Source organism: Antedon mediterranea, chromosome 5, assembly GCF_964355755.1.
Source record: "Antedon mediterranea chromosome 5, ecAntMedi1.1, whole genome shotgun sequence".
Lineage (NCBI taxonomy): Eukaryota > Metazoa > Echinodermata > Crinoidea > Comatulida > Antedonidae > Antedon > Antedon mediterranea.
The window spans coordinates 1411069-1438997 of NC_092674.1; the positions used below are offsets into that span (position 1 = coordinate 1411069).

The window sequence follows — 27929 nt, forward strand, 5'->3', positions numbered from 1 at the left end:
ATGTTAAGAATGTTTTATCCTCATTCTATAACTTTTAAATGTTAACTGTTTATTTCAGCTAATAAAAAAATATAATACTTTACTTATATATAAAAAAAAACCTAATAACATTTTTCAAGTTTAATTAGTTGTGTATTCAATATTAGAAAAATACAATTTAGAGCAATAAATGATTCATAATTTCAAAGCTAGTTTAAACTTTCAACTCTATGTTTATTTCCGGTCGCCAATTACAAATTCCAGGTACCGAAATTAATTGTCTTCGACTTCTTTTTGTCATGTAAATAAGCACATTTCGTCAGTATTCTGAGTTGTATGAGGTAGATAAGTATTCTATTAAAAACCACGCATTATAAGATTTTAAAAATAATGTGTCTGTAAAATTTATGCCTATTTTTATATCGAGGCCCACGTCGTTGACAATTTTGTTGTTGACTGTCTGTCTCATCATAAGCTCAACTCCATCAGACGTTCTCTCTGTTGACTGTCAAAAATGAGGAATTGATGTAGGCCTAGAGGCTAAACCATGAGTAATAATACGTCGGGGGAGGGCTAATACATTTAGGCCTACTTGTAGCCATGAAGACAGTAGCTCGACCTATAGTATTTGGTTATCATTATGAATACTGATGAGTGATGTTGAGATGATGTGAAAATTAAATAAAAATAAATTTCATTTTATTTTAATGATTTACACTACAGTATTAATAAATATTATATTTTAGGCTATATTAGGCCTATTGCTATATATTTATAAATTTTCTTGCAGGTTTACAAAAATGGCTCATTATTATTGTTAATGAATAATTAATTTCATTTTTAATATTGATAGTATATATAATAAATAATATATTAATTTAATACGTATCATGCCATGGCAATACTCATTCATTTGGTTAATTTTGTTTTTATTTTAATTTTTAATATTTCCAATGCCTTGCCATGTTCTTTATAAAGTATGCTCAGTTACTGATAAGTGTTATATTGGCAATGTGTATAAAATTATACTTCTAATTCTAAATACTAATGATTCTTTTATTTAACTTGAACTTTTCTATTAATATTATTGTTTCTTTTTAAGGAAGTGCACTTGTTGTTTACCATTGTAAACTTATATTGAATCAATGTTATAGTACAAACAAAATTAAATTTTATTTTTTCAGATGATTGCCAAAAATTGGTTTTAATGTTGTGTTTTTCAATCATGAGGTAGAAACAAAAATCATGGGAAAATTAAAGCCACTTCTACGTCTAAAAATCGATGAACTATTTCTACGGTGGTTGAGTGAAGCGGACACGCAAGAAACCTTGCGTGAAAACCTATCACTCATCAAAAAGGGAGAAAACATAGACTACATTCCGTCGTCAGCATTTCAGTATAAGAGCCATGGTAGCCCTGCATCACCCTTACTCAGGGTCTCATCACCAACAACTCCTCCTTGTTCACCAATTCCAAACAGTACTCCAAGTCCTCGGAGACGAAGCACTAACAAACTGTCAACATCATTATCCAAGTCACTCACTGCTAAGGTAAGTAACAAACCACACATTGTATTAATTCTAGTATAGTAATAACCTAACATGATGGTATGAAATTAATACTTATTTTATTAATGCTGCAACAAATCTATGTATTGAAAATGAAAGATGATTGTTGTGCTGTTTACATCCAATCTTGTGTTCATAGAAAATTATTAAAACAGTATTTTGTTTAAATATTAGACTGACTAATTTGAAGGAAATAATTGTAACCCCTAACATAATAATAGAACATTCCAAAATATTTGACCAATCATTAGACAGTATTTAGTGACTTAATTCAATATAACTAATGTAATTTACTAATAGCTCATTTTCTTGAATCGTATTAAATACATAGGAATTTATATAATTATTACTTTGTTCAACCCTAGATAGTTTATTTGGCACTAGATGTTGCATACTCTGGTATACAGTACAATAGTGCCACACATTTGTGAAATTCAAGCTTATTAATTAAAGTTAGTAAGCATTTAATGATTGTTGAGTTATTTGCATTCGTTGATATAAATAAGATATTAAGTTTTCGTGCTAAGTGCTAAGATTAAACTTGCTTCGTCTTTTCAGGCTTGACCCTAAAGAGTTTGATATTGCTCTTTAATTGGCATGATAGGAATTTTACTAGCTTGCAGGCATGTTCTAATCTAGCTCAAATTCCTCAGGCGGCGGTCTTACTTTAAAACAGTTTATATTTATCACCTGCCACAATATTAAACACATAAACGACCAAGTAAATCATTTATTGTAAAAGATGTTCTGTTTATGCTTGTATAAATAAAAGATATTTGACATTTTTAGGATTTCAAGAGAAATGATATTTGATAATGTAATCCATGCTCCATTCCCTACAAATTAAATTCAAGCTAAATTATGACACAAAATCACCAATATTAAATTATTATTATGCTATCTGAGTATAATCCCACCACTAATTTTTTTTCTCTAAATTTCATACTCAGGTCCCCCTGTGGTCTCCCTACTTGACCATACGGACATTTTTTTTTCTTTTTGTAAGATTATTTTGGTAAACTAAATATCGAAAAATGGTTTTTCCTTTTTTCTTGGAAAAACCAGTCACTGCAACATTTTGTTTGTTCTCTCATAGATACTGTACTTAAATAAACGTTATGTTGCTAGTTAAAGATGTATTGTTTCCTGTTTCCACGGAGACAACTTTCAATTACAGTATTTGTCACATGACCCAAAAAGTTGATTGAGGTCAAAGTGATTAACATTCTTACTCACTAACATTACCACATACTGTACTGATCCTACACTCAAATAGCCTCCAATAGTATTAATAATAATAATAATCACTGAACATTATGCACCATTTTTATTACAATTTTTTTTTTTAATATAACACATTAGAGACACTGTTTAATTTTCTATTTATTCAATACTATACTTTGATTAAAATATTGTTAGCAGAATTTCTGGGGATAATTTTATGACACAATAAAGATAATAACAATAATTTGATATCGTGCAATATTAGATAATTGACTGTCTGTCACTGTTATTATTTGATAAATTAGGCTACCACATGCGGAGACAACTGTTAGTTAAAATCTATTAATGACCCGATTTTAAATAGACTATGAAATGAAAGATGATGATGTTACAAATGGTAACCAGATCTAATCACCGACTTCTGTCATAGGCCTCTCATCATGCTTGCTTCCTTATAAGGGCATGCCATCTAGGCCTATACTGTAGCTTTAGCAAGCAGAGTGGATCAGTCCAAATGGTAAATTTTAAGGCCATTGAGATCTTATGAATCAAGTGAAACAGCTGGTACATGAGGCCTACAAAGAGGCATACTGTTAGTATCAGAAGGGAGGACATACTTCAATCATTGATATTTTGTTTTTTTATTGTTGTTGAATCAAAAGTGAATTTGTATTATATTGATGGTGACTACATGGGTACTGCATCAATTAACGTTAACTGTTAGCAACAATGTTTATAATTTTCCAGAGAAGCAAAGACGATTTTGTTGATTTTTTTCTGCAATAGAAAGCTTTTCAATTGATTTGATGTCATCAGCGATGATTGATGTTTTTATTTGTGGTTTTGTACAATGTTGGACTCCAATCCAGGATGTAATTTGTCATGTATGTAAGGTGATGAAATGATTGACACATGGTGTGACTGTTTAGATTCTAAGGAATCACCAATCAATGATTGCATACGCTGTTTATTAGTTGTATGAACTCTTACAATACAAACACTAAATGTAGCTGTTACTCAAAGAACTTGAAATATTTTTTGCAGGCATTTTGTGTCAAAGACTAAAGCCCACTTTGTGTTTCATGTTTCAATTTTGTCCTACACATCGTTATTGCATAAACTAATTGTATCAACGTCATTATGCATTTTAATACCCTACAAACATGTCAACTGTATTGCTGTTATTCTTATAGAATTTTAAAGTTTTTTAATTTGTTTTGTCATTAACATTGTTTTTCTTGATTGTTAATTGTGGTTTTTGCTGCAACCGGACTATTAGTTATTGAACAATAAATAGTCGTTTTCAACGTGTAATTGTGGTGTTTTGTAAATGCCAGCCATTCTTAATATGCAGACATGTCCTCAGCCAGCACCATATCACCTTGTATTTTCATCTCGCAACATTAATGAGAGTTTTTTCATCGATCAACGACCGGTTCGTATTGTTCACCATTTTCATAAGACTTGTCCGTTTCAGAAGCAAGACTCGTCTGGCAAGCCGTGTGACGCCGTTCATTTCGGATTCTGTTCTGATGTTTTTACTTCCAAAGATTTAATTCTGGATGTTAATCAAAATTGTATCATTAGTAAATCTAATAACAATATCAAGGTAGGCATTCATCAAATTTATGATCATGACACAGATGTAGCTCGAGAAATTTAGGGGTGGGTGGCACAATTCAAAACATAAAAAGATAACCTTTCAGCAAGAATTTGAATAGGTCCCCAGCCACACAGTAGTTACATCATTGCATGAGTTTAAATTAGCTTAGTTTTTTCTAACTTATTTAAATGCAATTGATTTTGTAACTGTAGACATCCATTTCTGAAATAAAAGTAAAATGAATGAATGAATTAACTAATTATTAAAGCCCAGTGTACTTTTTGCTTAGCAAAATTTATATAAGATAAGATAAGATAAATCTTTATTGTCATGAACACAACCAGGCGAACATGAAATTGGTTTTCCTTGATGCTTAAAAACACATACAATATATAAAACATTAAAAATATCAATACAATACATTAAAACTATATACAGTAGTAAACAAACTATCTTTGAAATGTTGAGTTGGAAACATGAATAGAGTTGTGGACAAAGAACAGCCTATAGAAAAACAAGAAAAATAGTTCAATAATAACGTCATAAATAACAGTTAACACAAAGAAAATTTTGTATTATTTATAGTAACATGGTCCGAAATATCAACATGTAAATGGCAATATATTTACTTAAGTTATATACAAGTGCTTTTATTATAAAAGTTTTTCAAAGCCAACTACTTCATTAATAATATCATCACATGTAGTGATGTGATGAGTAATGTAATTGTCATGTATGTAGTAAGCCTTTACAAAAGACAAGTTGTAACTCATTAAATATTTATCAAAGAATTTCTCGTGTGAATAGGAATGTTGCTCTCAACATCACAAAGTATGATAGTTAAGTTGTGATACTACATTTTAGAAATTTTTTGTTTTTCTTATTTATTTTTAAACATTTTGATTATTATATTAATAAAAAAAATTATCTTTTGTGTATGGTATTTGTAGTAAATACTATTATTCGGGAAAATCCTGCAATTGTAAGTAATTCTTAATAATAAACAGAATGGTTATAATAATAATGTCCTTGTATGGAGGATAAAAACATGGTACTGTAATATTAGTGACCAGGCACATGGACTAATGTTTTCTAAGTTGAAACTTAAAAAAGATGGTATAATTAGTTCCATGTAATGACTTATTAAGTGATTACAACAAGGTAAGCCACCAGTAGTGACTTATGTGTACATGTGGGATATGAAGGTCAACAAACTTTACAAGGGTTTTATTCCCAGTGTGATCTTATCTGGTGCAATAAGTACCATCCTACCAAACTTAAGAAAGTTAGTGGACAATTAAATGTTCTATCCAAATTCATTAATCTGTAATTGTATTTTTTGCTAGTAGTAAAACCTTAAATTGATAGTAGGAACCAACCGACCAAATTTGAATATGGATATATCTATAAAAAATGTGATGTGCCCAAATATGGTAGTGATATACCCAAATATGGTAGTGATATGACATCATGTTCATATATGGGCACATCACATTTTTTTGTTATAATAAAGTTTGATAGTATAGACAGAGCTTAAGATTTAAGTTTCTAGACACCCTTTAGGAACAATGGGAAGAGATTTGGTTGATACTGTATGTACAAATAAGGAGTGAAATTGCCTGTGCTCCGTCTACAGATCCATACAGCTTAAATCATTTCCTGACAGACACTGTGTGTAACTCTGAGACACACATGGCACCTATTCACTAAATCTCAATGTTGTGATTTTAAACATTTTAAAAAACCTCAAATATATTTTTTTTCTGGGGTTTGAATGGGCCAAGAATTAATTTGTTTACCTATCTCTCATACTGTATGTGTACTGAGTAAATTGTATTGTATTGAAACAGTAATGTTTATTACATGAAAAAAAAGGGTAGCAATCAGATTAAATGCATTTCTAATTAATAATTCTAAAATATAATTGAAAACTTCTTATACAACATATCCTGCAAATAAACTATAATTAGTCCGTGCGAGTTTAAAGTTTAAAGCCAAAAATTCTGTAATATTTATAATTATTAGATATGAATATTCTCATTCATCCAGTTAGTACTAAGTCCAGTGGATTACATTAATATCAAAACAAAAATAAATGTTATGTCATCTATTTTTTTTTTAGCTTTTTGAAGATCGTAAAGCAGCTGAGAGTAACCGGCAACCAGTAAACGTTCCACAGTTTTACTTTCCGTACGGCCGACCGGTTGACGCGGGGGTAAATGAAAAGGTGTTGGAAAAAGTGTCAGAGGTTTTTAGATCATTACAAGTTATTAGAAAACATGAAATGGATGAGTTAACATTGGTATGTTGGTAGGCCTACATTTTCACTTTTATTATAGTTATGCAATTATGGAATTGTGGCTTGGTGGTTATGATGTTTGGCTACCAATCCAATGGTCCTGGGGTCAAGTCCTGTCATGTGTCAGGATTTTTTTCTTTCTAATGACAAGAAACTCCACACCCAAAGACTTGTAATAAGACTTTGTTTATGTAGAGCATCTTGTGTATATGTTTGTATATGACCCAAGATTACCACCGTTAAGAAGGATAGTGAATAAATTTGCTTATGGTTATCCTTGCCTAAATATATTTTTTTAAAGTCAAATTCTAAAGTTTGAGACAGATTTTTTGAATGCTACGACAAAACTGATTTATTTGTAAGGATACATGCATTCAGTTTGCTTTATTGATTTAAAATATTTTTTGTTTTATCGTGTGAATAAAAAATACAAATACAGAAATCATCAGAAGTCATTGACCTCATATTTATTACTACAGTATCATTCATTACAGGCATGTGGCTGCCCTAAATACTGGAGGATGGCCCTCTATCACGCAGCTGGAGGAAAGGATGATGTACCCCTTACACAAGAAATGTTTGTAACAATGTGGCAGAGGTTTGTAATACATTCTTTAATGTACAGTATATTCATTTTTTCAACCAATTGCAGCACCTTTCGATTGCATAAAGTTAAGCTCTGTCTATATTATCAAACTAGTTTGACAAAATAGTGTGATGTGCCCAAATATAGTAGTGATATGACATCACCACATCCATATATGGGCACATCACATTTTTTGTTACATAAAGTTTGATAGTATAGACAGAGCTTTAGAAACTATTTTATTATTTATTTATTAATTATCAATCAACATCATCTTTCTGAATCATCTTTTATTGAGTCTGAACTTAACATTGAAATTTGTTTTTATATTTCTTTTTCCCATTTGTGCATTTAAAAGTTGACCTCTAATTGACCTTATCAGTTTCTGAGCCATCTTTTATATTTATTGCATCTGAACTTAACATTATTTTTTGTAATTTCTCTTACAGAGTGATTTCTGAATGCCATGACGATAGTTCAAGATTATTTCGTCTTTTAGTCAAACCCAAGTGCAATTACATATCAGCTGAAGACTGGTACCCAATGATTCAGGTAAATATTTAAGAATACCCCTTGATACCGGTCTCAATTACATATCAGCTGAGGACTGGTACCCAATGATTCAGGTAAATATTTAAGAATACCCCTTGATACCGGTCTCAATTACATATCAGCTGAGGACTGGTACCCAATGATTCAGGTAAATATTTAAGAATACCCCTTGATACCGGTCTCAATTACATATCAGCTGAGGACTGGTACCCAATGATTCAGGTAAAGAACACCCCTTGATACCGGTCTCAATTACATATCAGCTGATGACTGGTACCCAATGATTCAGGTAAAGAATACCCCTTGATACCGGTCTCAATTACATATCAGCTGAGGACTGGTACCCAATGATTCAGGTAAATATTTAAGAATACCCCTTGATACCGGTCTCAATTACATATCAGCTGAGGACTGGTACCCAATGATTCAGGTAAATATTTAAGAAAACCCCTTGATACCGGTCTCAATTACATATCAGCTGAGGACTGGTACCCAATGATTCAGGTAAAGAACACCCCTTGATACTGGTCTCAATTCAATCACCCCATCGGTAAACAACTCCTTCCAGTTTGTTTGAACCGACCTTTGACCAAAGTTGTTTTAGTGGTCTGTAAAGGAGACTTCATCATTTTTGTCACAGAAGTCTGAATGTGGTTTTAGTTTAAAAGTCATTTAACGTCACTTAAGTGACCAATGTAATGTCATTACCATTGTCATCATCATTTATAATCATCATAATATTTATCATCTTTTATTCTGTTCGTTATCATCAATTACCATTCCATTTTTTGTGAATTTTAAAGAATCAAAAGTACATAAGTGTAGAGTAATAAGTTACTACCGTATATCCTCTGGTATAATCCCACGCCTCTAGAACATGAATTAAATTACTACCGTATATCCTCTGGTATAATCCCACGCCTCTAGAACATGAATTAAATTACTACCGTATATCCTCTGGTATAATCCCACGCCTCTAGAACATGAATTAAATTACTACCGTATATCCTCTGGTATAATCCCACGCCTCTAGAACATGAAGTATACCAGGGAAAGCCTGGTTCAATAAAAAAATTATTGGTAAAGCATTTCTTGTAAAAACTCATATGAACTATCTAGAGAGTGGCCTACATCCAGACCAAAAGTGAATACTGGGACTATACCCACCCAGGGATATGCCTGTTTTTGAAATCAGACATAAAGTAGGGGGTGGGATTATACCTGAGGATATACGGTATTAGCCAATCATTTGCTTTGTTTTGCAGGATGTGGTAAATTCTCATCCTGGATTGTCATTCCTGCAGGATGCTCCTGAATTCCATTCTCGTTATATCCACACGGTAAGTCGAACATTTCTTCCCGTCCTTCCAGATTTTCTAGGATTTGTTTTTGTGTGTCTCACTCTCAATCCTTTATTCAATTTTTATTTTAATCTCAATGCGATTACGATACAAATTAAAATATAAAAAACAACAAAATAAGCAATTATAATGTTCACAAATGTTTATTCAGTTTTGAAAGAATATAAAACATAATTCTTTGGAAGATAAACATTTTTACAGGTAAAAAATGTGATAAAATACTAAAATGCTTGCTGCCCTCTATCGCAACTAATAAATCATTTGGAGGAAATAAATCAGAACATCTACTTGGCAGACATTGTCAAGTTTCGTTTATTTACTTGAAAAACGTAAGAAAATTAGATTATATAAATAAATTGTTAAATACAAAAACTCATCCAGCCAATGGATTGTTTAATAATTTATAGTTTAGAGTTATTTTAAAAGTTTTTTTATAGAGATATCTTGGTCTTTTAGAGTAAAGGTACAAAATAATTCATAATTAAGTGTTATCAAGCAACAAGACCGTTTTTGATATTTAAAAAAACATTATTAGTGCTTGGTGTTAAAATATGTAGGTACCAGGTGTACATTACTATTATAAAATCATTTTTTATAAATTTACTTTTTTTTGATTAATTAAAATAAATATTAAGAAGAATTAAGTGGCAAATTGATTGGTTAGTACGTAGTAATACATATGATTTACATATTGCATTTTATCAATGTTACTTGGAAAAAATTCATCATTTAAAGTGTTTAAACTTTGACCTTTCCACCATTGTTACCGCCCTCATGGACATCCGTATCCTCTGCTTGTTTGTCATCTTCAGGATGAATGGTCTCTGTTGGCAAATCTGTTGAAAGCTCAATGATCACTTCAACCACATCTTCTTCAGCTATCTCTTCCTCTGCTATCTCTTCCTCTGTTTCTTCCACTACCTCCTCGATGACCTCTTCAACGACTTCTTCAACAATTTCTTCAACCATTCCTTCCAGAGCTTCCTCCACTGCCGCTTCAACAGCTTCTTTTACTTGGTCAACGACCTCATCAACGATTCTTTCCTCGATCTCTTCTACCATTGTCGTGGCATCAGTGCTTGAGATTTCAATTTCTTCAGTTTCTTCTGTAGTGGATACCTGATCAATCTCTTCCTCTTCTAATTGTGTAGCTGTTTCTGGTTTTGTTTCTTCACTGTCTGATGTACTTAACAGCAAAGATGTGCGAGGGCGAATCATTTTGTCTTGTGTGGCATCTTCCTGCTCTTCTTCAGATGATGACTCTGAGCTAGATTCTGGTGATGCAATTGTAGCTGTCACATCTTCTGTGTCAACTTCTTCCGACGACTCTTCCGATGATGATGATTCTGAGCTAGATTCTGTTGCTGCAATTGTAGCTGCTGTAGCATCCTTTGTTTCAATCTCCTCTGACTCTTCTGAGCTAGACTCTGTTGATGTGATTGCTGCTGTACCTTCCTTTGTTTCAATCTCCTCTGACTCTTCTGAGCTAGATTCTGTTGATGTGATTGCTGCTGTACCTTCCTTTGTGTCAATCTCCTCTACCTCTTCCTCTGAGCTTGATTCCATTGGTGCATTTGTTGAGTCTTCTACCTCTAGGACCACGGTGACCATTTCTTCCACTTCAGTCATTGTCACTACTTGTTCATTGTGTTCGATTTCAAGCTCGTCGCCTTGTCCTTCCACTATTGCTAGCGTTTCATATTCGTCTGCAGCTAATGTTTCACCAGTTGGTACAGGTAAGCCTCTTGCCACAAACAACAGGCAATTGCTGACGACTATTAACCAAAATGTATTCATGTTTAGAAATCTGCACAAAATTTAAAAAAATAAAAAGTTAATTTATGCTGCAATTCCTTTTGTAAGTAATATTTTAAAGAAATAATAATCTATGATTCATGAATCTAAAACCCTGCCTACACTATCATACTTTATGTGATAAAAAATGGACATAATGTTATATTTGGGCATATTATAATACCATATTTTGGCACATCATACTTGTTTTGTCAAACTAGTTTTATAGTGTGGACAGAGATTTAAGTGTATTTTAATACTGCCCTCTATAGTTTGTCTTATGGAAACTTAACTTAATAAATATAATTCTGATTGGGAACTTGTTTGTGTTCAAAAGAAAATCTATTGAAACTTTTAATTTAAACATGGTCAGGTGATTAGGTCAAATATAAGTCAACAAAGGTCAGGAAATTGACCTGCCTGCCAAACCAATAAACTGAGTTGTTAATTACATGGCTGCACCTTTCATTTTATTGACCTAATTACAAGTTGACTTCTTTGGAAAAACAATTAAAAGGCAGGTGTTAATACAGTAGATGTAAATAATGTCAACAGGTGTTAATAGATGTAAATTAAGCTGTCTGTCTGTCAGGATATTGAAATAATGAGTAGGAGGTTTGCTTTGAACAGAAAACAAAGTTCTGAATTATGAATTCTCTTAATTTGTAAAATTTGTTATTTCACAGCGAAATAACTTGCCAATTACAGGATATATAAACTATTTTATGATTTATCATGCTTTTAAAGGCCAGGTGCGGGCAAAACATTTCTAGTGATCATACATTCCAATAATTATCGATCTATAGTTTCCCCTATGTTTCATAATTTTTGGGATTTTATTTGTGTTACACGAGCTTGTTGAAAATAAGCACTTTCTTATCAGTGGGGGGATAGTTCAAATTACACAGTAAAATCTCTATTCTTTTGTACACAAATTTTGTAAATAGAGAGGCATTAATAAAGCTATGAAAAATAAACGGTGTGGTAAAAAATGTTATCAGATGACTAAATATAGGTAATATAACTTGAATATTACATTTCTGATATTTTTATTCAACTTCAGCTTTTTATTTTCATGCTATAGCAAAAATTATCCACCGTATATCCATCATCTTTTTTCACCGTCTAGGGAGTCAACAGACATGTTATTACATTAGGTTAACTACCTAACTACTGAAAAAAAGTCTTTCTGGTTTTTATGGAAGAATTTTGCCAAATTTTGTATTTGACCATATTAAGGGAAATTCATGTTTTTTCGTCTCGATTTCTGTTACAAATATTTGATTTATGTACAATAAACCAAATATTATATTTAAAATTCATGCCTGTAGCTTAGCTTTAAAGTCTTATTTGATACCAAAAGATTTACTATTTAGATTTTGTTGTTTTTATATTATTCTACCTTCTGTTGCTATTAGCTCATATTTGTTATTGTGCCTTTGTGAGTAGCCTCTCATTGAAATATTGAATACAAAATTTAAGGCTTAGGGAGTGGAGTTGAAAGAGCTGTGAGTTGGTACTACGGTCAGGACCTGAGATTGGAAGGCAAGCACATTAACCACCAAACTATATTGTAAATGTTATATACAGTATGATACCAGAGGTCAAACATGATACCTAAAGGTTAACATTAATGTGTCAAATGAACTGATGAAAGGATTTAATCAATTATAGAAAGTGTTGATGCATCATGTTTTAAATTAGCATAATCAGCTGGTAGCTCCATGTACTATGGTGATAATTAGACCACCTAAGGTCCAAGCTAAACCTATCTAAATAAACACATGTAGTTAATACTCAAGAATTGACATACCATGTCTATTCCTACATACATGATCATGTATGATTAACAATAGAATCAAAACAATGCTCGCATTGTCATATTATTTATTAAGAATTTTAAGGGGTCATGTCAAAATTAAAAGTTACTACTATATTTTGTTTAATTCTTTAACCTGTTTATGAAGTTATTTAGCAAGTGTTTTTTGGATATACACTGTGTACATACAGTGGCGTAACGGCTATGAGCACTTACTGGCTACACCCAGGGACACTGTGTACATACAGTGGCGTAACTGCTATGAGCACTTACTGGCTACACCCATGTACACTGTGTACATACAGTGGCGTAACTGCTATGAGCACTTACTGGCTACACCCAGGTACACTGTGTACATATACAGTGGCGTAACTGCTATGAGCACTTACTGGCTACACCCAGGTACACTGTGTACATACAGTGGCGTAACTGCTATGAGCACTTACTGGCTACACCCAGGTACACTGTGTACATATACAGTGGCGTAACTGCTGTGAGCACTTACTGGCTACACCCAGGTACACTGTGTACATATACAGTGGCGTAACTGCTATGAGCACTTACTGGCTACACCCAGGTACACTGTGTACATATACAGTGGCGTAACTGCTATGAGCACTTACTGGCTACACCCAGGTACACTGTGTACATATACAGTGGCGTAACTGCTATGAGCACTTACTGGCTACACCCAGGTACACTGTGTACATATACAGTGGCGTAACTGCTATGAGCACTTACTGGCTACACCCAGGTACACTGTGTACATATACAGTGGCGTAACTGCTATGAGCACTTACTGGCTACACCCAGGTACACTGTGTACATACAGTGGCGTAACTGCTATGAGCACTTACTGGCTACACCCAGGGGCCCTGGAGCTTATGGGAGCCCCTGAGCAGTGCCCAGAGAAAAAAAAAAGCATTAACTTATGACGAAAAAATTTCATTATGGGGAAATCATAATAAAATCATGTGTTAAAGCTTCAAATTATTAACTTGTGTCGATTGTGTGTTGATAAATAGGTAAATGTTAAATCAATTTAGGAGAACGTTTTTAGTCATCCTCCAAAAAAAATGGGTGTAGACCTGCCTGCAGGCTTCTGTATTAAGTTACCTTTAAACAGTGGCTACTGTATACCTACACTTTACAGTATTTATTTACAGTAATTCAAATACTAGGATATCCCTTGAATGATATCAGATAAAAGTAAAACAAGGGTAACTCCAAATTAAGAGTTGGAAGAAAGTTTGACTAATTGAAGAAAAATTTGATAAATTTTCAAACTCATCAGATTCTTGAACAATGAAAATAAAACTTTAAATTCTCGATTGTGTTCTGTCTAATAGTTGTACTTGTATACCCTTTTATTTTTTTTAATTGCTGCGAAAAGATTTTTTTAGATGCTACACTTTTCCTTGACAACTAAATAATTTAATACTAAAGAAACTAACACTGTAGTGGTAATGTTATATACATGTTGTAGCAGGGAATTGGTTGCAGTTCAACTATTACACAAAAAATATTGAAAAGAAAACAGCCTTATTTTTTAGTCAAAAGTTTAGTAGTATATTTATCTAATTTTTTTTTCAAGCAAAGTCATTAAAAAAATATATTAATACAAACAAAAATAAATACAAAATACAGCATTTAAATAAATATCTTATTATTTACTACTACTATTACTAAGCATTCAAATATAAATATCTTATAATAATATAGTAATATAATTTGTATAGCGCCTTTCCAAATTGATCAAGGCGCTTCACATTCTAATGCCTAGGGAAGTAAGTTTTAAGACCTTTCTTAAATAGATTTATCGACTTTAGTTCCCTTAAGTCTATTGGCAGAGGGTTCCAGATACAGAATTTAAAAACATAATAAAATTATTAAAACATGAATATAAATACTGTACACAATTTTAATACATGTCTTATCTACTATACAATATTATTACATGGCATAAATAATAGTGTATTTCTTACCTGTGATAAATGTGAGATCCAACAGTTGGAAGAAGTGGACCAGTTAACAACTAACAGATGAATGAATTGAGAATGAGTGACAAACAGAGAACAAACAGCCTTATAGCTTACCCTAGACCGTCCCAAGGCCAATGAAAACCAATCAGATTGCATTTTTAGCTTTCTCTTCCAAATCTACTAATTGGAAACTTTCTTTGAGTTTACCAAAAAGTTAATGTTAACCTAATCCCACCCATTTAGTTCATCAACCAATCAGATGATGTGCTTAGTACATTTTAAGTGACTTTTAACCAATCAGATGCTGTGCTTAGTAAATTTTAAGTGACGTTTAACCAATCAGATTCATTTAGTTGGATTGTGTTACCTGATTTGAATTATGATACCATACTGATAATTATTTATTATTTAAGATAAGATATATTTTACAACAATGTTTTTTGCTAAAATTTAATCTTTGTTTTGCCTCAAAAGTTGAATATCTTTATGTGAATTTGCATTGTATATTGTTTCATAATTTTATTATGTGATAGAATTTCAGGGTGGACTTTATCAATAGACATAATACTAGTACTGACTGATATGGTTTAATATTTTGTATATTTTACAATTTTTTTCATGACAAAATGCACGTACTGTAGTTGTTACACTTTCTTATTTCTATCTTGTGATAAATGATGTGTGTCCTTCAGAAAAGAAACTATACTGTAATATCAGACGGCCTAAATTATGTTCGATTCATTATCAATATCAGGGACCTAAAAATTGTGAAATTAAGTGCTGCTCAATTTTTTTCAAATTTAGGGTGTCCGTTCGATCTTTTTTAAAGCTAAGAGAGTAGTTTCTGAACACTCTGGTCTTTATTTGAAGTCCTTTTTACTTTTTTAAAAATTTATTTATTTTTTTATTTATTCAATTTCTGCCATATACAATACATAGAAAAAACAAAACAAATATAAAAGGCAAGGAAAGACCAAACAGATGCTAAACACCTATGAACTTAAAAGCAAGTGCTTATGCCCCTCTGGATGTTTCTTCTCATGTTTTTAAGGCAACGAAATTGGTTTCTGGACATATGGTCTTCAATTGGAGTCGTTTTGAAAAGTGTGTCTTTTACAAGAATACAGTGGTATCTGTATGTGATTGGTTGCTGATATTGATCTGTCTAAAGCCTTTTAGGAAGATAACAAACAAGTTAAACCATTGTATATCCTTGTCTTCAGAGGCACGGTTTGTTTCTTCCTCTCACTAGAACCATTCTGTAACTAATTCTACAACGTTTAAATGGTTTACTTCTTGACTGCCTCAGGTGTCTCTTAGGGATTTTAACAAACGAAACAGAATGCTTAATAAAGTTAGCAGCGAGTTCAGATGGTATTATGATGAGAAGGGCGCTTAGAATTGAATTTTAAATAATGATACAATCTGGGTTGTTGTCATTTCTGTTGTTTAAATGTTCTAAGGCGTTTGATCCGTTGATATAGTTCTTTCCGACCGATTCATGTTCACATTAAATCAGATTAATACGCTAATATCCAAAGCTATCTTTGATTATCTTGGTAGATTAACAAGTTGAGTGCGTCACAGAATACAGGACCTGTCCCAGAATACAGGACCTGTCCCAGAATACAGGACCTGTCCCAGAAACTGAATCATGTCAAAAGTAACATTTAGTTCTCTTCTAACTTCATAAATTATGCAAGAAAATGTTTTTTATTTTTAAATGATTTGGGAAAAAATCTTGTCAAAATCCCACTTACTATTATCGCCTACTCAACTCATTTCTAAGTACTTAATAGTACAATGACTAACACTGTATTCTAATAGGGTCTGTCAGTCACACATTTGGAGTGATGTCTTTCTGTAACTTATTTACTAAGCAATAGCAATTGTTGTAGTTAATAGAGAAAGCACCCAACACTCACTCAATCATGTGGGAAAATGACGTCGTCAACCATAAGGAGAATTGATGATCGTTTCCGACCTACGTATGTCAAGTTGTTGCCCTAGCTATTAAAACAAATTTAATCCCAAAACAAATTTCTTAAGCTCTGTCTACACTGTCAAACTAGACAAAAAAGTGTGATGTGCCCAAATATGGTAGTGATACTGTATGACATCATCATTTCAATATATTTTTTTGTCACAGCTTTAATTAACTTGTATTGAAATAGAACTAGCTTTCCCACTTTTATATAATTTGGATAAACATGATGATGACAGCTATAATATAGTAATCTTACTCTATTTATAAAGCAGTTTTTAGGTACCTATTCTTAGTACAATTTTTTTTAGCCTTCCGTTTAATTTTCTTCCAATTTTTTTCAAATTATTAAGTGATCATGTTCTTATAAATGTGTTCTTATAAATGTGTTCTTAAACTTAAACAAACCTGTAAAACAAATTGAACAAGTTTTAAAATGTATTAAAACTAAGCATTCAGTTCCACTCCCACTGATGCGAGTGGTATAACAGGTATTTTTCTGTAATACCCATTCAATAAACATTAGTTGAACGCCCACCTCATCCCAAACAGGTTTTTCCATTGTATCAATGTCACTATAAAATCTTTATTATGTTAAAAGAGAATACCTGCAGGGTATAGTTATGTGTGTTCCTTTCAAATTGTGTTTAAAACAACCTTGTAGAATTAGTATAGTAGTGTGCATCTTGAGATAAAATTAAACACACATGAAGGAATATCTGAATAAACCAAATACAGTATGATACTTTTTTTAGCAGACTTTAATTTAAGCAGGGAGTTGTAAAATAATTATTTTACAACTCCCTGATTTAAGTATACTTGTCTTAAATTTATTCCAATTTTTTGTCCAAATGAAAATGAACAGAAGACAATAAAATAAATGAAGATGTGAATGGATGCAATATGTGTTGAAATAATATTTTGATAGTTTATTGTACTTAAGAGCTCTGTCTACACTATCAAACTTAATATGACAACAAAAGTGATGTGCCCATAATATGGACATGACAATGTCATATCACTACCACATTTGGGCATAACACTACCATATTTGAGCACATTAATGTCATATCACTACCACATTTGGGCATAACACTACCATATTTGAGCACATTAATGTCATATCACTACCACATTTGGGCATAACACTACCATATTTGAGCACATTAATGTCATATCACTACCACATTTGGGCATAACACTACCATATTTGAGCACATTAATGTCATATCACTACCACATTTGGGCATAACACTACCATATTTGAGCACATTAATGTCATATCACTACCACATTTGGGCATAACACTACCATATTTGAGCACATTATACATTTTTTTGTCAAACTAGTTTGATTGTGTAGACAGAGGTGTAGCTGCAGACGGTCATACATGTTCACATGTAACATTACATGCTATGAAGAAAGTATATATGTTTAGTACAGTAATATATAAACCGTAGTAATGTTAGTTTGATCATACCATACAAAGGGGAATGCTATTGTATGTACAGTATGACATATTATAATGTTTTGTTTCATAACATTAAGAGATAACATAACCTTCAAAGTATCAATGGGAGTCATGCAAAGTTTACTTGATAAGGTATCTTTGCAGCATTTCAGTGAAATTGTAATCCTTTTTTCTGAATGATCAGGAATGAACGTAACACTTATAATTTGTATGCCATCATTTAATCAATAATAATTTCTCAATCAATTGATTGATTGTAATTATTTCAATATACTTTGAAAAAAAATTTCATATCTGTTTCAAATTTCCTATTTGTATTTTATTACCCTAAAAATAAATGTAAACTGCTGTCTACTAGTTTGACAAAAAAATTGTTGTGTACCCAAATATAGTGGTGATATGACATCATCATGTCCATATATGGACACTACACATTTTTTTGTTACATAATGTTTGATAGTGTAGACAGAGCTTTACACTATATTCATCTTATCATCAATATAACAAACTGGTCAGATTATACTAACCAGTTTGTTGCCCAACTGGTCATTATAATTTGATTTTACCAGAAAATGTATTTAAAATTACAACCTGATTGCTCTTCTGTGTGATTTATACAATAAAATGGTTAATAAAACCATATAACTCTTCCCTGATAATAATGATGAAATTGAATAAAACGATGAAAATGTATAAATTGACCAATTACACTAGTAAGTTCAAGGTATTTTGTTGTAGATTCTATGAAAATCAGTTTAAAATTCCCCAGTGTGTTACCACTAATAAGGTAGGCCTACTGACACCATTGACCATATACCTCACATTGGTCATTGGAGAGCATCCTATTGACCACCACCAATAATGTTATTATTGAGTGTGGCTAGGTGATGACATACACCCTGTGGTGATGATGGATAAGATTAATATACAATGTTAGCTACCTGCAAAGTTCACCAGAGGTCATTGACCACAAGAATTCAATTACTACTGATCATTTCTGATAAAAATGTTCATTAAATTAATTTTTCAGAATTAAACTGATGATTTTAATTTGATGATTTCATAAACATTTATAATGGAACCATATTATACTGTACTTGTTCATTATAAAACTAAATTATATGAATTATAGTCAAAAAGAAAAAAAAAATCTACAAGATTGTAGATTACCGAGATTAGTTCATTCATACATTTCCTTTGACTCCACTATTAATATTTTCTTTAATTGTTTATCTTTTTTATAAATCCAACATTAAAAAATGTGATTGGTTCTTGTGAACTTCGTCAATGTATTTTTACGTATTCCAGTCCAGTCTCCCCAGCAATAGGATTTGAGTGATTGATCTGACCTAGTGCAATGTTTTGATCTATAGACTCAATAGGCTTCACCACATAATCCCCTTACACAGCATCTAGTGTATGTGGATCAACAATAACCTAATGCTATAATATTATCCTAAATCCAATAAAAAGCCATGTTTAAACAAATTATTTGTTTAGCGTTCTCCATAAATGGCCCAATATGATTAATTTTTAGTTTTTCATATATTAATTTATTTGGTACAAACATGTTAACATGTTATAATAGGTTTTACACTATAGTTTTATGTACAAATATTGTGTAAAAGTTAGTGAAGATTTTCTCAAGTTAACATGTGTACTTACTTCACAGTAAGTCCTTGATTGTTTTAACAGACTCAAGTAAAATAGAAAATTTCTGGTTTGGAATTATTAAATATCTTGAATGTTTTTGTCATGATGTATTCATTGTAGAAAGTTTTTAAGTTATTAATTACAGTTTTTTGTTTTCAAAAAACATGGCTGTAAAAATACATAAGGCAGCCAAAGTCTATGCTCTTTCTATGCTATCAAACAAAACAATGTATGGGGTCTATATATGGACCTGATGATGTCATATCACTACCATATTTAAGCATATCACTACCATTATGGGCACATCACACTTTTTTTGTCAAACTAGATTGATAGTGTAGACATAGCTTAATACCCCTTTTTTCACATCTGCCTAAATTTTAACAACTCGTAACAATGTTTGATCTCCCAAATTATTACATGTTTTCATACATGCATTACACAAACCTTGTGAAATCTCATGAGAAAGGCATATAGTTGCGCACTATTTGATTGGTAAGTTTAATACCATGGCAATACACACACGCAGAGTAACAACTCAGAACATCTCAGAATAAAAACAGGCCTTTCATAGGTGTGCTTTCACAGAATATTGTCTTCACACTATGCCAACCTCATCATGGTTACAAGTTGTTACTTGTTGCAGGTTTAAAAAGGATATTAAGCTCTGTCTACACTATCAAACTTTATGTGACAAAAAAAATGTGCCCATATAATATGGACATGATGATGTCATATCACTACCATATTTTGGCACATCACACTTTATTTGTCAAACTAGTTTGATAGCGTACTGCAGATAGAGTTTTAGAAATTATGCAACAATTTTTGACTGAGAATATATATTTTCCTTTAATTACCATTTTCTTCCAGATTGTGTTTGATTCGTTTTCTCTATAGTGAAATAAAAATAGATTTTTCATTTCTTTACCTTTAGGTTATAGCAAGAATTATTTATGTTGTTAACCGATCTTGGACGGGAAAGATAACATTACCAGAGTTCCGTCGTTCTAACATTTTGTCTGTGAGTATAATAAACATAAATGTTTACGCTTGCCTTAAGGTGTCTGTCCTCTGGTAAAAGTTATATAGCGGTAGTTTCACATGCTGATCATGATGATATTATTGTGTTTGCTGCACCATATGTGGATGCAGTTTGCAGATGGTTAAGACATGATGCTCACACTTTTGAATGACAACTTTCTGACCATTTGAAAACTATTGAGACTTTTCTCATCTGTTGTTTCAATTTAATTAATTATTAATTACTAAAGTATCTCAATTTCAGTATAGTTATCACCGAGCGGTTTAGAATTAATATTATGTGCCTTGTGTTTATATATTTATATGATATACTGTAAATATTATTTATGTACTTCTGAACTATAGTTGATGCAACAATACCTGGCCTTCAAATGACCTCATTATATTGTCAAAATCATCTCTCACTTAATTTAAAATTACCCAATAACTACCCTAATGTATTTCATACTAAAAATACACATTTTGAAAGCATGATGAGTTGACCCGGTCATGTTTAACTTACTACCAAAACTAAATATTGAGCCAGCAAGTAATTAACTATGAAAAGATTATCAAGATTGATTAACCAAAACAAAGGAACAATTCAGTTTTTGATATATTTAGTATTCGGCCAAAGCTGTTATTATTACCGTTTATATTCTGTATAATTTTAACTTATCTGATGTTTGTGCTTTTAAATTATGTTTGTTCTTTCTCTGAGAAATAAATAAATATGTAAATAAACACTGTATCTGTATCTAAAAAAATATATATATGTACAGCATTGTTAATCTGTTTTTTTTTGGGGGGGGGGGGGGGCGTTCAATCCTCTTTGAATATTACTCCTATATATTATGACAAATATTATTTATGCCAAATTTTGATTTTTTTTAAATATTTTTTGATACTTTTGATAGGTACTACAATTACTTGAGGAGGAAGATGATATCAACCAAATCACAGATTTTTTTTCTTATGAACATTTTTATGTAATTTATTGCAAATTTTGGGAGTTAGATTCCAATCATGATCTATTTATTGACAAGAAGGATTTGAGCAGACACAATGAACATGGTAGGTTAACAAGAAACTTTGACCAATCACAACATGATGGATCATCCAAACTGTGATTGGTTAACTCCCTTGAGCTTCCATCCTTGCGTTGCGTCCTAGTGTGATCCAAGCTTAAGACAGCCATTCAGACGAAGTTCTGATATAAACTTAAATATAAATGGTATAAAAACTATGTTTGTACAATCTTTTCTCTACCTGATTTAAATTGCGGTCTGTCACAGTTATATTTTGATTTACAGTAGCTTGTTCCGCATTTATCGGATTAAAACATATCGGAGATAAATTGGAGTTATATCAGTGGTAAGGCCGTAGCGAGAGATTAAAAACAGACAAGTCAAATATGCTTTAAATATAATTATTACTATAAAATATGGCGATCTGTGCTGGGGAATTGGGGTGGGGGTGAAAATTGAAAATGACAGACTCTATAGTCCCTCCATATCATTTATGTACTTGAAACAAACAAAATAAGCAATAGCAAAGCATGGTCAAGGGCAGTTAAACAATCCAATCACTAGACTAAAAATGTTCAGCTGCCCTTTGAGGATGATAAAGCAATCATAGCGGTCAGCGGTCAGTTTTGTAGCTGTAATTCATTTCAATTTAGTCTATTTACCATCTCAATATCATATCAATAAAAACAAATGAAAAAAGTAGTAGGAGTTTGAAGTCAAAAGTGATGCAAAACAACACATACAAATTAATTACAATGTGGTCCCTTGTATTTGTAAAGTTTTTTTATCAATTATTCACAAGTTGACTACAACACTACACCTAATAATTTATTTTTCCAATCCAACTTTCCACCAATTTTTTTTCAATTAGATCACACATGTTGATAGATCAACCTATACCCCCTATGGGCAACTAGGCAACTATCCCCTATGAGGCACCCCTAGGGGGACAACTATACCCTGTGGGGTACCCCTAGGGGGACAACTATACCCTGTGGGGTACCCCTAGGGGGACAACTGACAAAACAAGTCAACATTATTAATATTTTATCCAAGAAACAGCTGTGAGAAATATAGGATCAACCTAGAAATTGTGCTTTATAGCGATATATCACAACATCTTCATTAATATCACTAATATATCAATTCATTATGATCATCATCCACATCATCATCATCATTATCATCATCATCATTATCATCATTATCATTGACATCATTATTGTCACATCATTATCATTATCATCAACATCATTATCGTCATTATTTTAATGTTAGTAATAATCATCTCTAGTATTCTATATCTAATACTATATTGTATTCTTCCAAGGCTGTATTGGAATACAAGCAGTTTTATTTAATTTATATTCAACAGCGGAGAGCACACCAGTATTACTGCCTCTCAAATTTTATAATTATTACATAAATAAAGTATATTAGTGTAAAATGTATTATAATAAAGTGTTCATGCAATAAAATTGTAAATGTATTAAATATAAATAAAAATTGGCATAATAGAAAATGCCATGTTGACGTTGGTTAGAGTACATCATAATGATGATATTAAATATCTGTAATGTTTGAATACAATATGATTACAATATCATTCATACAAGTGTCCCCTTGTTCATAGCAAAAGTGAAAGATTCCATTGTTAACATTTAAGATAATGTTTCACTTTGTTCAAGATATTTAGTGCATGCCGTATACATGTAGTAAGTACATTGAATTGTAGGTTAGGACGTTCTTTCATTAAATTTAGTTAAATTTTTTGATTTTTAGAAAATGTATTATTTTTAAAGTTATATTGTTTCTCTAAAGCATTGTTCACACTACACTTGAAAATGGTCAATTTAACCCAAATTTACCCAAAGCCTACTACTTTTTTTATTTTATGAGCAGTGAGATTTAAAATTAACACTGAATAATAAGCATTATTCTTGGTTAATTTAACCCAGGCCAGCATTCAGATTGTACTTTTGTTCAATTATGCTGACTCCTGTTTTACTGTTTGTTTTGTTCATTTCACAGCTCTGTCAACCAGGATCATAGATAGTATATTTTCACATGGATCAGTACTAAGGTAAAAGAAATTATTTTCCTAACTTAATTGCATTTCATCCCTAAAATTTAAGACAGTGGAACCGTAATACCTAGCCATAACATTGGCCTGGGTTCGAGCTTCACTTGCTCCATGGTTCTGGTGATGAGTCCTCTTGGATAAGGACTATAAACCGTAGGTCCAGTGTACACATCTAGCTCATGTGCATTTTGAATAACCTAGTACATCTTTCAAGACAAGTTTAAATTTAAATTTACTTTTATTTCTTTTAATCGTTTCAGTTCAAATTCTGTCCAGGAAGGTTTGATGAGTTACACAGAATTCGTCTGGTTCTTGTTATCTGAAGAAGATAAAAAGACACCAATGAGGTATATTTTGTATGTCCTTTTTATTGTAATTGATGGTCTCACAATCGCAAATGACCCCAATCTTGTCAATTCTATGTATGGTGTCACATAAGGGTAAAGTTTAAACACCCTGCTGTTAATTGACTGTATATATGATTGTATGTGGCCAAGTTGTAGTGCAGAGGTGCTGCATGATTGTATGTGGCCAAGTTGTAGTGCAGAGGTGCTGCATGATTGTATGTGGCCATGTTGTAGTGCAGAGGTGCTGCATGATTGTATGTGGCCAAGTTGTAGTGCAGAGGTGCTGCATGATTGTATGTGGCCATGTTGTAGTGCAGAGGTGCTGCATGATTGTATGTGGCCAAGTTGTAGTGCAGAGGTGCTGCATGATTGTATGTGGCCATGTTGTAGTGCAGAGGTGCTGCATGATTGTACAGTAGTGGCATGGTAGCTTTACTTGCCTCACCATCCCAAGCACTTGAAATAAAATAATGGGTTGTTATATCATTTCTTGGCAGCATTGAATACTGGTTCCGTTGCATGGATCTTGATGGCGATGGATATTTATCAATGTACGAGTTACAGTATTTTTATGAAGAGCAACTTGCCAAAATGGAAGGACTCGGAATTGAAACTCTTCCTTTTGAGGATTGCTTATGCCAAGTAAGTTAGAAGAGAGCTGTTCAATCCCAATTGGATTCAAGATGGAGTATTACAAAAAGTGTGATGTGTCCAAATATGGTAGTGGTATGCCCAATTATAGTAGTGGTATGTCCAAATATGGTAGTGATATGCCATCATCATGTCCATATATGGCCACATCACATTTTTGTTGTTACATAAAGTTTGATAGTGTAGACAGATCTATAGAACAGTTGTGTCATAAAACAGTACAACCTTACTAATGCCTTAGTATTCATTGAATACTACTCCCCATTCAACCCATAACCATTCATTTTTTAATAATGCTCTGGCGTTAATCTGATAATAATATTATTTTCTTGCAGATGTTAGATCTTGTAAAGCCTCTAGAGGGCGACAGAATAAGTCTACGTGATCTGAAAGCTTGTAAATTAGCTTATATATTCTTTGATACATTCTTCAATCTGGAGAAGTATCTAGACCATGAACAACGAGATCCTTTTGCAAACATCAGGGTAACAACATTTTTTATTTCATTTTGCACACAAAAAATCAGCAATTTTTCTTTTTCTATGACAAAAAAAAAAGGGAGACACTGTATATATAGTATAATTAATTTATTTTATCTACAAACTACTTGTGTTATTACAAAAACTTTTTAAATGACAGAATGAAGAGACAGATTTAGCTGAGCCATCAGATTGGGAAAAGTATGCTGCAGAGGAATATGAATTGTTGGTAGCTGAGGAGGCAGGCCAAGAGCAGTCTGCTTTAGATGCTACTGATGTGTAAGTCAACCAACATATTCAACATTTTACCTACATATACAATATATAGGCCTATAAAATTATTGTAGAAGTAGATATATATATCAATCATGGAAAGAATTCTGCCCTTCATGATATACTGTATTAAAATTCCAAATACAGAAGAATAAAGACACAGTTAATTTAAGCTAGAACTTTTTTTGACATATTTTATTTTTATCTTGTATTTTTAATCTGTTATAATACTGCACGTTTTTAAATTGTTGCAATATTGTTGTTTTAATCTACCAAGCAAAGTGAATTTCCATTTTTATGGACAAATAAAATTTCTTGAATCTTGAATCTTGAATCTTATACAGGATAAAATATATCAGGTATAGATGTAGCTCCTGTGTTACATTATGGTCCTGTTTTGAGAAATCCCTCTATCTTTACAACTACACTAGTCTAGGTTCTAGACTGTAATTAGTAAAAAGATGAATATGTTGCCAATTATGGCGTTTCATACGTATAATAATTGAGCTCACTTAAGACAAAAATCAAAATAACTACAGGTCTTTGTGAGATAGGTATCTCACTCATAGACTATCACACCACTGTTGGTTTGTGTAACTTGAGACAAGTCTAGTACAACTACACATACAGTATACATTTATGAATTATTTTTATATGCTATTTTGTTCAAATTCAATAGAGAATACCAAGACGATTTTGAGCTTGATGATGAGGATGATGAGGCTATCATGTCAATTGATGAAGCAATGAAGAAATTAGCAGCCTCTGAGCCCCCAGAAAGCAGAACATGGAACCACAATAACAACACTACAATCAGTTGATGACTAATTAGGTGTTACTCTGAGAAACAAAATCAAGGCTTTTGTTGGGAAATCAGAACTATTGTGAGATGTAGTTCCATTGATGTGAGGAGAGTTGACAAGTGTTTGCACTTGAGGTCCATACCTACATCATATGCAAGACTCTTACACGCTCAGCCATCAAATAAATTGTGAAAATCCTGTTGAGTATCTTTGTGTAAATGATAAAGAATAAATAAAATTGAAACACTTTATCTAAAATTTAGGGTGAAAATTAGAAAGAAGAAAGCTGGCAAAGTCACAATCATGGAGATTTAGCTCGGAAAGACTCACATTCCTCATATCATTTGTTGTAAAGCTCTGTCAACACTATATATATGACAAAAAAATGTGATGTTCCCAAATATGGACATGATGTCATATCACTACCATATTTGGGTATATCACTACCATATTTGGGTACAATCACACTTTTTTTATCAAACTAGTTTGATTGTGTAGACAGAGCTTTATATTTGGTTTGATGCATTCCTGCTGCTGATGATGAATGGTTATACATCATATGAATGGTTATACATCATATGAATGGTTATACATCATATGAATGGTTATACATCATATGAATGGTTATACATCATATCTTTTTATCATGGTTATGTCAATGTAATGTTTCCTAAAACAGAACACAATGTATCTTATAATAATAATATTGATCAAATAATCTCATTTTAACAATTTATGATTAGTTTTTTGTAATATAAATTTCATTAGATACAGGTTTAATCTTTGATTTGTAAACTTTGTTTTTATTTGTTAGTTTGGTCCACAACAAGTTGTCTTGAATGAGAGTTTGTCTGTAAGATTGTAACAGGATAACATTTATTGTATTTATATAGTTGCATTTACTGAAGTAAATAGTTGCAGTTAGTTTTACTGCAGTAATCAGTTGCATGCCTGACATGGACCACTTTCATTATTTGTTTTTTATTATTTTTCAATTTTGTTTATATAAAATGAAATATACATTATTTATAATTACTTAATTAATATTATTCGTTAATTGTAAATGAGAATTTATTCCAATAAATAGAAATAATTCCAAAATGCCTTTGACTAAACTACTTTTTAATACATCTTGTCTTTTTTTTATTCCAAAAATTGCCTTCAAGAAATTATTTGTTTTTGAAAAATTCGCAAGTCTGTCGAAAACTCGGATCGGCCCCTTTTATCGGTTGATAAGAACATCATTTAAAAAATTGCAATGATTGCAGTTTCTGTACAAACATTTCGCGATAAGCTGACAGTAAACATTCAACAAGATAATGTTCCTTTATATCTAGCTGCCTTGATTTCTATTTTTTGCAAATAA

At 31.9% G+C, this 27929-nt stretch overlaps 2 protein-coding genes across 3 annotated transcripts; one reads left to right on the forward strand and one right to left on the reverse strand.

Annotated features, from left to right (window-relative positions):
* Nucleotides 1–219: 219 nt before the first annotated feature.
* LOC140048574 (serine/threonine-protein phosphatase 2A regulatory subunit B'' subunit beta-like) lies at nucleotides 220–27637 on the forward strand. 2 transcript variants are annotated; one of them, XM_072093319.1, is made up of 14 exons: nucleotides 220–243; nucleotides 1164–1530; nucleotides 6498–6677; nucleotides 7169–7272; nucleotides 7710–7812; nucleotides 9078–9152; nucleotides 20814–20900; nucleotides 21817–21973; nucleotides 23959–24010; nucleotides 24271–24357; nucleotides 24855–24999; nucleotides 25344–25493; nucleotides 25648–25766; nucleotides 26440–27637. In XM_072093319.1, exons 2-14 carry the CDS (start codon nucleotides 1225–1227, stop codon nucleotides 26579–26581), a joined length of 1707 nt encoding a protein of 568 aa, XP_071949420.1. In that variant the 5' UTR covers nucleotides 220–243; nucleotides 1164–1224; the 3' UTR covers nucleotides 26582–27637. The 2 variants fall into 2 exon arrangements, with proteins under 2 accessions (XP_071949420.1, XP_071949421.1); XM_072093320.1 differs by lacking the exons at nucleotides 220–243; nucleotides 1164–1530 and adding an exon at nucleotides 3131–4381.
* Nucleotides 9303–14878, reverse strand: LOC140048861 (uncharacterized). The gene is made up of 2 exons (XM_072093664.1): nucleotides 14772–14878; nucleotides 9303–10980 (listed from the first exon to the last, which is right to left on the reverse strand). The coding sequence occupies exon 2, from the start codon at nucleotides 10968–10970 to the stop codon at nucleotides 9912–9914; it is 1059 nt and encodes a 352-aa protein (XP_071949765.1). The 5' UTR covers nucleotides 10971–10980; nucleotides 14772–14878; the 3' UTR covers nucleotides 9303–9911.
* Nucleotides 27638–27929: the final 292 nt, after the last annotated feature.